The sequence below is a fragment of the Crocuta crocuta genome, unplaced genomic scaffold, assembly GCF_008692635.1.
Source record: "Crocuta crocuta isolate KB4526 unplaced genomic scaffold, BGI_CrCroc_1.0 scaffold61, whole genome shotgun sequence".
Taxonomy (NCBI): Eukaryota; Metazoa; Chordata; class Mammalia; order Carnivora; family Hyaenidae; genus Crocuta; species Crocuta crocuta.
Genome location: NW_027528369.1, coordinates 8063530 through 8075089, shown reverse-complemented (window position 1 = coordinate 8075089; position 11560 = coordinate 8063530). Strand labels below are relative to the sequence as shown.

General features: G+C 59.0%; 1 protein-coding gene across 2 annotated transcripts in view; it reads left to right on the top strand.

Annotated features, from left to right (window-relative positions):
• Window positions 1-8751, top strand: part of ZDHHC7 (zDHHC palmitoyltransferase 7) — a 14130-nt gene extending 5379 nt beyond the window's left edge. For both annotated transcript variants that reach the window (XM_077754083.1, XM_077754082.1), the window contains 6 exons: window positions 63-388; window positions 5048-5172; window positions 5373-5469; window positions 6120-6201; window positions 6917-7047; window positions 7716-8751. In XM_077754083.1, the coding sequence (XP_077610209.1) occupies window positions 77-388; window positions 5048-5172; window positions 5373-5469; window positions 6120-6201; window positions 6917-7047; window positions 7716-7892 (924 nt within the window). In that variant the 5' untranslated portion in view covers window positions 63-76 and the 3' untranslated portion in view covers window positions 7893-8751. The remainder of the gene's footprint in view (window positions 1-62; window positions 389-5047; window positions 5173-5372; window positions 5470-6119; window positions 6202-6916; window positions 7048-7715) is intronic.
• The last annotated feature ends 2809 nt before the right edge of the window (window positions 8752-11560 follow it).

Here is an 11560-nt window from a genome sequence, read left to right as displayed (position 1 = left end):
GCGCGGGGGGGCCGGGGGGGGCAGCAGTGCTCCTGCCTCAGCCGCTCTGTCCCGTCTCCTAGGGCTCCGGGGAACCATGCCGTCACCCGGACACCGGCTCCGAGATGTTGAACACCGCCCTCTCCTGGCCGAAGACGACAGTTACGACTCTTCGTCGTCCTCCTCGGAGGCTGATGCGGCCGACAGGGTCTGGTTCATCCGCGACGGCTGCGGCATGATCTGCGCCGTCATGACGTGGCTCCTGGTCGTCTATGCGGACTTTGTGGTGACGTTCGTCATGCTGCTGCCTTCCAAAGACTTCTGGTACTCTGTGGTCAACGGGGTCCTCTTTAACTGCCTGGCGGTGCTGGCCCTGTCGTCCCATCTGAGGACCATGCTTACCGACCCCGTGAGTACCCCCCCCCCCCNNCCCGTGTGTCCCCCCCCCCGTGTGGTCAGGTGGCACCACAGACCCTGTGGCGAAGGTCCTCCCTGCTCCTCTGGCCTCAGCCTTTCATTAATTTCTGGGCACAGGCTGGTTCTCATGTCTTTTTTTAAATTTTTCTTAGGTTTACCAATTTATTTTGAGAGAGCGAGCACGAGTAGAGAAGGGGAGAGGAGAGGGAGAGAGACTCTCACACAGGCTCCAGAGACTCTCACACAGGCTCCATGCCATCAGTGCAAAGCCCAGTGCAAAGCTCGAACTCATGACCTACGAGATCATGAGCTGAGCCGAAGTCCAGAGTCGGATGCTTAACCGACTGAGTCCCCGGGCACCCTATTTCTGTGTTTAACGTAGGCTCTGCAGCCAGCGCCCAGCTCACACTCGTGACCCCGAGGCCAGCAGTCACGTGCTTCCCGAACCTCACCAGCCGGGCAGGCTGCCTCAAAGCAGGGAGGGTGGGGGGGTCCCAGTGCAGAGATGAAAGTATGTCCCATCGGACTGTTGGTGCGGATGTAAAGGTCGTCACTGATTGGCTGGCAGAGTCCCTCCCCATTTAAGTGCTTTGCTTCTCTACAGAATAGACCGGCAGTGGGAGATCTGGGTTCTAGATTTCACTGCTTAAGTAATCTTTTCCGTTGCCTTTTGACCAGAAGCAACTACTTGAACTTCTTTGGGCTAAAGCAAGGTTAGATGTTATCTCTAAGTTCTTTTCTAGCTTCACAGTTCTCTAACTGTTCTGGAATTACAAACAGAAACGGCAGCCAGGGGCCAGCGTCTCTTTCCAGCCTGGGGAGCCTTGGGAGGGTCAAGGTCCGACTTGTCCGTCCTGCAGGGAGGGAGGGAGAGCTCCGTAGCGGCCACACCGGTTCCACCAGGTTGGGGTGTGACCGGAGAGGAGGTCCTCCATCAGGGAGGGGGCCCGGCAGGTGTGCTGGGTGTTGTCCAGAAAGCAAGGGCGGTGTCTCGCTCCTTTTGGGAATGATTGTCCTCGGAATAAGGACCTAAGGCAGAGAACTGCCCTTGGTCCCTGATGTCCTCTGGATTCAGAGCCTCCGCGGTGGGTTTAAGGTTCTGTGTCTGAGGTTTGAGACCACCTCCACGTAAGAAGGGTGGCTCAGGCCCTAAGAGCTCAGCCGGGAGTCCCCTCCAGGCCCGGCTCCAGGCCCGCCCCAGACCCCGCAGGGGGTGTCCAGGGCTGCCGTGCAGAGCGCGGGCTGCCCATGGCCCAGCGGAGACGGTGCCGCCCTGGGCGTGCGCGACCCGGTGCTCAGGGTCCCTGCTTTCACCAGCATGAAAACAGTGGTTTTAGACCATGGGTGTGGGGGCTCCAGATTTGTGAATTATGGGCTACTGGGCTCATGTCTGTTGCTCGCTCTCCAAGGGAAATACTAAGAAGTTAACATCTGGTACAGATTTTATATAAATGAGATTAGGAGTCTGAGGAGTCAGATCCCGGGGCTTGTCCCTGCTCCGTTCACTCTGTCCCTTGCCTCACGGGGGTCTTGGGCAGAGGACAGCACTGTAGACCCGGGCAGCGGGCAGCCGCACTGTGGGACAGACTCCGATGCGTGGTCTGCTGTGGCACCGTGGCCTCACCTCACAGTCTGACCACAACCCAGTCTGACGTCCGTCGGAGACTTAGAAAGGGTCCTGTCACTTCCTTCCATGCAGCAAAGCCTCCCTCGGGGTGGGACCCGGCTCTGGACCCCTGCGGTCCAGCTCCTGTCCCGACTCCCCCCACCCCCCCTACAGAGATAGGTCACAACTCTTGGAGGAAGCCCCAGGAGCAGGGGGAAGCCGCTGGGGTGGGGGTGAGGGCGGAGAGAAGGTGTGGGCAGGGCGTGGCATCTGTCCCTCGGGGTCACATGTGTTTCCTTGCTGGGTCACGTGTTGGGTGACATGTTCAGAGAAAGGGCCTTCCAAGGTCAAGGAGGAGTGTGGGGTCTTGAATGTCAGCGTTTCATTTCAAATTTAAACCATACACCACAAAATTCATGTTTTTAAGGTGCCTAGTCAAGTGGGCCTTACTCGGAGGTGTGAACCTCCCTTCATAGTCAGCTTGAGGACATTTCCGTCACCTGGGCCTTTATCTTGAAACTTCCGTCGCACTCTGGAGCTTTCAACTTCTACCCCTGTGCCCTGGGTGCTCCGTAAGCGAGGATGTGGGTCTGGGGGAGAGCCCCATTCACAGCTACCCCTGCGTTAGGTGTTGGGGATCCAGAATGCACGACAGGGAGTTGGGGGGACGATGGAAAGATACGGGGGGACAGAGAAGTACTTTGCAAAGCGTGACTTCCCTGGACATGCGCCGTGGCTGAGAGCAGGTCCCCTCCGCTGCGGTGGATAGCGGGTGCGGCAGGCGCAAGAACTCGGGCACCGGGAGAGGCAGCCTTAGAGCAAAGAGCTGTTGGGGGAACTTTGTTCCAAAGGGCAGCGCTCTGGACCATCCGGGGTAGCAGGGAGCCCAAAGGTGCGGCTCTGGTCTGGGGAGCCGGGGATGAAGCGTGCCAGATGGGTTTTAGAAGAAGCACCCCCTGATGGCGCGTGGGCCCGAGGGAGGACCGTGCCTCAGCTCTTCAGGTTCTTTGGATGAAGAGGGACCCCACAGGTGTGAGGAAAGGGCCCTCCGCCAGGCACGACCCTTGAGCCCCACGGTTCTGAGCAGGGTGCTCGCACCAGCCCGTCCCCCCATGTCGGCCCCGGGAGAGCACGGCCTAACCCAGGGATGCGGAACCTGAGTGGGGCCTCCCGGAGCCCCCAGAGCTCAGGGTTCTGGGCCAAGAACCCGAAGGTGCCCCTAACGCCAGTGGGAGCATCTGGCCGTGAAGCCCCACGTGAGCGCCGTGTGGCTGCCCTTCTGTAGGGAAACGGTCCTGGGGGGTCTCCGGGAAAAGAGGGGTGGTTGTGGGGCATCTGCTCCCAGAACGGTTCTGTCCCGGGTCACGGTTTCTACTGGGGAGGAGCACATGTGTGTCTCATAAACACTGAGGCGCATGGAGTTTTAAAATCGGGACCCGTGCCGCCTAACTCTGGGAGCACGTGACCTTGAACCGTCACCGGGAGCATGTGCGTTACGGGATTTATAAAATCAGGATGTACGACTGCCGGATCAGGGGAGGAAACTTGATTAAAGATTCCAGATCATGGTATGTAAATTCACTAAGAGGTTTAAGTCAACATCCTGATTTAAATTTTCAAAGACAAAACATTTTTTTTTTCTGAGAGAGAGACAGTGAGACCGTGTGAGCAGGGGAGGGTCAGAGAGAGAGGGAGACACAGAAACGGAAGCAGGCTCCAGGCTCTGAGCTGTCAGCACAGAGCCCGATGCAGGGCTTGAACCCACAAACCGGGAGATCATGACCTGAGCCAAAGTCGGACACATAACCGACTGAGCCCCCCGGGCGCCCCAGAGCCAAAACATTTTAAATCCTTAACTTTTTAACCTCTTTTAAGGAGAAAATTGCAATGTTAGGAAACGTCAGGGCCTTGACCAGAAAGAAGAGCTTCCCCATACTGGGACACGAAGGGACAGGTGCTTGTGTGCAGGAAGGCAAACTGAGGCGGAGGGCTGGCCAGCCTCCTCCTGCCGCTGCGGCGGCATTAGATCAGTCCTTGCCCCACACGGGTTCAGATCTCCCACCCTGGCGCCAGCCCGGGCCCCGAGCTGCGAGGAGTCCCCTCGCCGTCCCCACTGTGTCCCCACCACTGCTCACTGCGGCCTCGCATCTCCTCGGGCCTGCGCTCCCCCCGTGGCCTGGCCTGCGATTCCCGGTATGCACTTCCGCCTCCGGCGCGGGCTCCATGGCACTAACCAGCTGGAGATGGGACCTTGTTCCCACCGTGCCACCGTTAGGGCCTCCTCCACGCTAGCGGGTCCCCTTTCTTAGCGCACCCCGCCGTGGCTCCTGGCATCACGTCCCACAGATGTGTCGTCACTGCACATCCACTGCGTGCTGCTCGGGCCTCTTGCCGTCAGTGCACACGAACTTCTCCACCTCGGCCGGCACGTGGGGCATGCCTGCCGCTGCCTCTCCCCCCCCCCCCCACCAGGGCCCCAGGGCCGACACCGATCCCGTCTCCGGGCTGCACGCGCAGGCGTGTGTACGTGAGGGCCTGCGATAGGGCCGGCAGACGCGTTACGCAACTTCACAAACATGAGATAAAGTCCTTGATACCGTCCTGTTAGGGTGGCCCTGCTGCAGCTGATAAGAAAAGTCTGGGCCACACTCGGCACGGAAACCCTGCCCGTGAGTGCGGTCACAGGGAAGGGTGTCACCAGCGCGCACTGGCGCCATCTGGGGACATTCAGCGCCCTGCAGTTGGGAAGGCTTGACAAGCAAGCCCTAGCGTGCCCTGCGTTAGGCCCGCTGAGCCAGAGAAAACTCCGGTGACTTACCAGATTGGAACGGATGAAAAGGTATTTCAAGTTCGTGTTAATGCATATGCTGTTTTTCATGGGAATTAACTCTGGTCCTGCCCGAGTGACGGCCATTTATTAAATTCATACACTTCACATGGCGACCACAGCCCAGGATATTATTTTACAGCGTCTAAAAACACTTACTGATTTTTTGTTTAAACTTTCCTTCTCCGGAACCAAAATGTGTTCTTACTCAACTGCAGGGGGCCGTGCCCAAAGGAAACGCCACTAAGGAGTACATGGAGGGCCTGCAGCTGAAGCCTGGGGAGGTGATCTACAAGTGTCCCAAGTGCTGCTGCATCAAGCCCGAGCGCGCCCACCACTGCAGGTGCTGCAGCCCCCCAGCCCCCGGGAGCCCCCNGCAGCACCCCCCACCCCGGAGCAGCCCCTCCCATGGCAGCTCCCCTCCCCCAGAGCAGGAGGCCCTTCTCCGAGGCCGCTCATGAGCACCACAGTCCGTGTGTGGGGTGCGCGGCCTGGGGTTGTGTGTTCCCGGCGCACAGATACCGACAGCCTTCTCCTTTTCAGTATTTGCAAAAGATGTATTCGGAAAATGGATCATCACTGCCCGTGGGTGAACAATTGTGTGGGAGAAAAGAATCAGAGGTTTTTCGTGCTCTTCACTGTGAGTAAAAGCACTTGTGCGCTGACTTACGCCGGGTTGGTAATTCGAGTCTTGCCTGGAGCAGGTGGATTTCTAACATCTGACAAGTTTCTCCGACCTTCCCTCTGGGATCCACAGTATTTTTTTTTTTAATGTTTATTTGAAAGAGAGTGCGTGAGAGAGAGAGTGAGCAAGCATGAGCAGGGGAGGGCCAGAGAGAGAGGGAGACACAGACTCCGAAACAGGCTCCAGGCTCCGAGCTGTCAGCACAGAGCCCGACGCGGGGCTCAAACTCACACATGGTGAGATTATGACCTGAGCCGAAGTCGGTCACTCAACCAGCTGAGCCCCCGGGCGCCCCAGGATCCACACTGTAAACTGTGCCATCAGAAAGCGCCCCAGCAGGTGTGTGCTGCCCGTGTTATTTTAGGGATTTGACGTGGTCTCTCTCTCGCTCAGGTCCCTCGAGTCACAGTTGCTGACGGGATCTTGCCGAACGTGTCCTGGGTCCAGCGTGACCTCGGTGGACGGCCGGCAGCTGCCGTGACTGGTCCCTCCCCTCATTCGTTTTCACGGACGAACGAGACGGAAGAGTAAACACACGTCCGTGGCCTGTGCCCCTAAAACATGTAACCGTCCCTGGCGGCTCACCAGCGTCTCTCTTCTTCCAGATGTACGTAGCTCTGTCCTCAGTCCACGCTCTGATCCTCTGTGGCCTCCAGTTCATTTCCTGTGTCCGAGGGCAGTGGACTGGTAAGCCCGGCGGCCGGCCGTCTCCCTGTCAGGCCAGGGGGGAAGGGCTGGAAGAGCTGATTTTCCCCATCAGGTCCCGAGGTCCTTTAGGAAAGGGTACGGGTCTTAACGCTGCTGATTTGCTAGTGCGTGGAAGCCACGTACACGTAGTCGTTCTTCCCTAGTCCGGAAACGGCCTGTGTGAAGTTGTTCCGCAGAGCGTGAGAGCCGCTGGCAGTCAGCTCGATGCGCCAGACCTCGCGCTCGTCTCCTGGCCGGCCAGCTGCCAGTCGTTCAGTGCAGTCCTTACATTACTGGGTCCCCAGTGCTGAGTGCAGCAGCAGCAGTCGGGGGACGCCGACCAGTACCCCCCAGACCGGCTGGCGGGTCGGTCGGACTCACTCCCTGGGGCCCGTGGGGAGCGGCGCGGTGGGCTTTCCCTCAGGGGTGGCCCCTCTGCTGGCTTTCGTTGAGGCCAGTACAACGTTGGGCACACGTGCGGTCTGGATGGAAGCCTCGGGTGATACGGAAGCCGCCCGAGAGGCCGTGGTGTGGGTTTGTGGCTGGGACGGGTGGCTGCCTCCGGCCTGTGGTGAGGGCGACCGTGTCCGTTTGCAGAGGAGCGCGTCTGCCCACCCGCGCGGCCTCAGGGCCGGCGCACGGGACTCTGCGCACTCAGGGCTGCGTCGCCCTGTGCTCCGCTGCCCTCTCACCGCGGCCTCTCTCTCGTCCACAGAGTGCAGTGACTTCTCGCCTCCGGTGACTGTAATCCTGTTGATCTTCCTGTGCCTTGAGGGGCTTCTGTTTTTCACGTTCACCGCAGTCATGTTCGGCACCCAGATTCACTCCATATGCAATGACGAAACGGTACGCTTCCTTTTCCGTTGCGCTCGCTTGGACTCGGCCTGAGTGAGGGGGAAATGCCAGTGTCAGTGGCAGGTGCGCCTGTATTGACACGGGAGGTAGAGGGGCCGTCTCGACGGGCCGTGACAGGTTCCCTGTGTTAGTCCTTCCTGCCTTGACGCGCCGTGTGGGCTCAAGGCTCGGTGTGCTCTGAGGCTCAGCAGAGCCGGGCAGGTAGCGCCAGGCCAACCCTGGTTTCTAGGAGACCCCGCCCCTAGGACAGCGAAGTGACTGCGGGGACCCCATGGCCTTCGTGCCTTTGCACTGGAGGGTCTAGAGCAGGCGCTTGGTAGATATTCGTAACAAACGAAACCCAGGCTGGTGCCCCGGCCCAGAGAACGAGCCTGCCCCGCCACCACTGCGTGCGGGTGGCCCCGTGGCCAGCCGTGGCTCGTGTTGTGTTGGCCGGTGGCTGCAGCCCGGTGTGCTCAGGAGGCCATGGGGCCGGCACGGCCAGGAGCATCCGCTCTGCCGACCGCGAGGCCACACGTCACCTGCGCACGTGGCTGCCTGACGGACCCAGGGTCCACGCTGCGGGGTTCCTCTGCTGCGTCCACAGGGGCCTGGCCTGCGTGCATCGGGGCCTTTGCCCGTGCTGCCTGCCACCCACCTGCTCTCCTTTCTGCCTCCAGGAGATTGAGAGGCTGAAGAGTGAGAAGCCGACGTGGGAGCGGAGGCTGAGATGGGAGGGGATGCGGTCTGTCTTCGGGGGGCCCCCGTCGCTGCTCTGGATGAACCCCTTTGTCGGCTTCCGGTTGGGGCGACTGCAGAGCAGACCTAGGAAGGGAGGCCCAGAGTTCTCCGTCTGAGGCTGCCTCGTGCTGAGACCTGTCGGCACACGTGAGCGGATTCATCTGGGGTCTGGAGGGGCTTCCGCGGCTCGCCCGTGACCAGTGGGGCAAACGGAACCGACGCAGGCCAGCGGCAGTGAGCGGTTTCTCATACTTACAGTCACAGGTCGCAGAGCGTTTGCACCGGTGATGGGGTGACGCTCCGGCCGGGTTCCGCCTGTACAGCTCACAAGGTCTGCGGGCATGTGAGAAGCCGAGTGTCACTATCTGCCTGCACGGTTAGGACTTCTGTTAAGAACACGTTGCATTTTCTACGAAGTCGTGCGGGACCTTACACGGGCTGGTGAAGTCCTGTGTACCAAGCTGCTTTTTTTCAGTCAAGAAAACAAAAGTCAATCCAGTGAACGAGAATTCTCCAGCTTAGTGGTTTTGGGGCGTTCCTGGCGACCCCAGGACCCATGAGCGCACACCCTTGATCAAGGCGGGGCCTTTACGTAGAAATACACCTTGGTGTCCGTTAGCTCTGACGCTTTGCACTGAGTCTGCAAACCATCTGTGCACTGAACGGCGAAGGGGGCTTTAGGTGCACTCCCGCTGCCCTGGAAGAGGCGGCCTCGACCCCTTCGGCAAGTCCGCGTGCGTGCCTGTGTGTGTGCGTGCGTGTGTGTGTGCGCGCGCATGCATGTGTGCTTAAAATTGGCAGTGTTGTTTAGGCGACCCAACAGTTAATAGCTGCGTGTGGCCAACGAGCTGTTTTTTAGAAACTGATGTTTCAGGGATGAGGGAAGAACTGCCTCGGGGCCTTGGTCCCGCGGGGCTTATTATGAATTATGAATGTACTGCATTTTGGGAAATACCTTGATCCAAAGAACAATCACTCCTGTGTGGTCCTTCGTTGCCCTCCTGTTTTAACTTGATTTTAAAGATCTTGAGTGCGTGGGGGCCTGGGAACTCACGTTTTGTTCCAGCCACATCAGCAGGGTCCGCACGGCCCTCGGGTGTGAGAAGAGCAGAGGCCTGCGGTGGCCTTGCACGCTGCACGTGTGGACGCTGTCCCCGGGTGTGGAGGCGGGTGGGCGTGGCCCCACAGACTCCGAGGGAGGCGGGCAGCGCTGAGGACGTGAGGGGCCCCCGAGGCAGAGCCCCGGGACCCCGAGCCTCCCTCACTGGCAGAGCGTTCAGGACGGCAACAGTTTTATTATTTTTTAAAAAAATTTTTTGTATCATTCATGTTTGTCTCTCTTCCCACGTCACAAGTGATCAAATAGGCCCTTCAGTGCAGAGCTTAGAGTTCTGTCAGAGCGCAAACAGCCCACTCCGTGGGGACTCGCCTTAAACTTGCGTGGCCTGTACCGGTCGTGCGGGACTTTGAGGAGGCCGTCCTGGCCCAAGCCCGGGGCCGCCTGCAGGCCGATGAGAGGCGGCGTTTCCCTCCGCTTCTCCGCCTCTCCGCTCATCTGTGCGCTGTTCCTTTTTGTTTTCAACGCACCGCACCCGGTCCCAGTCAGGGCTTCTGCCGCTGCCGGCGCGGACCCACAGAGGGACTTACCGGAGACACGGCTGCGGCCGGGCGTCTCCGAGACAGACCCAGAGCCCCACGGGATGGGCGCGTCCCTGCCAGAGGGACAGGCCGAGGGGCCCGGGCGCCGGCCGCGTACGCATTTGCACATCTGTTGTCCCGGGTAGACACGTGTGTTCGGCTTCCGTGTGAGGCTTTACTGTGTCACCTGTTTATCAATAAAACGTGGTTGAGCCCCGTGAGACTTGGCGAGTGTGTGCAGGTCGGCGTCCCCGCCTCCGGCACTGCCGGCCGCAGACGCTTCGGTGAGTGGCACAGGTCCTCACGGACCGACACCGTTTCCGGCGGCCGGCGTTTCCCCGGGTGCCGTCACTCCTGCGTCATCAGCGCTGCCCTCGCGGGCTCTGCCGCATCCACACGCAGCACCTGCTCCAGGCTGGCGCGTGGCGTCCGCTTCACTCTGTCGTCCGCGTTCTTGTGGCGGTTTTAGCGCACTTGGAAATGAAAACACTTCTAAACAATCCCTCTTGTATCTTGAACCCCAGGCACCTCCAGCTTCATTCAGCAAATGTGGTCGTGGTGCTTGAGGGAGCCCACGGTCCGGGTGGAGGGTGGCGGGCCGCGCCCGCCTGCTGTCCCGCGAGGCGCCTGCGGGCGTCCCAGACGGGCAGGAACACAGATCCCGGAGCACAGGGACACGGCCCTCAGCGCAGACGCCGGGCCCCGCAGGGCTCCGTGGCGGTGCTCCCTGGGCCCCTGCCAGGGCGTTACAGAAGGGGGCCCGTGGCGCTGCAGGGGTAATGGAGACACTCCCCAAGTAGAAAGGTGGCTAAATCCTGCCTTCTGTCACATGCGAACCCGGTTTGGCGGCCCGAGCAGAGAAACATCTGCAGGTGGCCCAGGGAAAGCGCTGAAGAGCAGGGAGCCCGTGCAGCCCCCCCGGGGCTCAGAGTAGCTCAGACGCTCTCGATGCAAGCGTGCGCTACCTGCAGTACTGACCCGGGACCAGATTTAAGACCTTATGCGACATAAGCACAGTCAGCCTGAAGACACCGAGATCTGCGGCTGGTTTTGCTTTGTTTTTTTTTGTTTTGTTTTGTTTTTTAAGTTCACTTATTTAGAGAGAGAGAGGGAGAGAGAATCCCCGGCAGCCTCCATGGTGTGCACGCAGAGTCTGATGCAGGGCTTGATCTCATGTGGGGCTTGAACCCACGAACCGTGAGATCGTGACCTGAGCCGAAATCCAGAGTTGGACGCTTAACTGACCGAGCCCCCCAGGCGCCCCGGGTCTTGCTTTTGTTCTGCAAGAGGAGGCAGGGCTTGGTCGCCAGGCCCGATTTTTTTTAAATCATGGAAGGGTGCTGAATTTTGCCAGACACCTTTTCCTCATCTGTTGAGATGATCGTGAGATTTTTATGCTTTATTCTGTGAATGGGGTGAGTCACATGGATTGATTTTGGTATGTTGAGCCATCTGTGTTTCCCGAGGATGAGCACCGCGTGGTCGTGGTGTGTGCTGTTTCAGGCCTGCTGTTGGGTCTGGTTGGCTGTTGCTTGTTGAGGATTTGTGCACATGCACCCTTGTAAGAGATGCTGGTCTGTAGTTTCCGTGTAGTCATCTGCGTCCAGCTTTGCTGTCAGGGTGATACTGGCTCGTAGAATGACTTGGAAGTGTTCCCTCCTCTTCAGTTTTTCAGACGAGCTTGAGAGGGACGGGCATTAAATCTCCCTTAATTGTCGGGTAGAGTTCATTAGTGAAGATGTCTGGCCCTGGACTTTTCTTGGTTGGGAGGTTTTTGATTACTGATTCAATTTCAGTATTAGCTACAGGTGGGTAAAGACTTAATAAAATCAGAGGGTCGCCTGGGGGCTCAGTGGGTTGAGCGTCCGACTTCGGCTCAGGTCATGATCTCACGGTTTGTGGGTTCGAGCCCCGCGTCAGGCTCTGCTGACAGCTCGGAGCCTGGAGCTGCTTCTGATTCTGTGTCTCCCTCTCTCTCTGCCCCTCCCCTGCTCATGCTGTCGCTCTTTCTCAAAAATAAATAAAACATTGAAAAAAAAAGTTTTTAAAATAAATACAATCAGAAACGGAGAAGGAGACACTACAACCAATGCCACAGAAATGAAAACGGCCACGGGGACTGCTGTAAAGCATCACAGGCCACCTA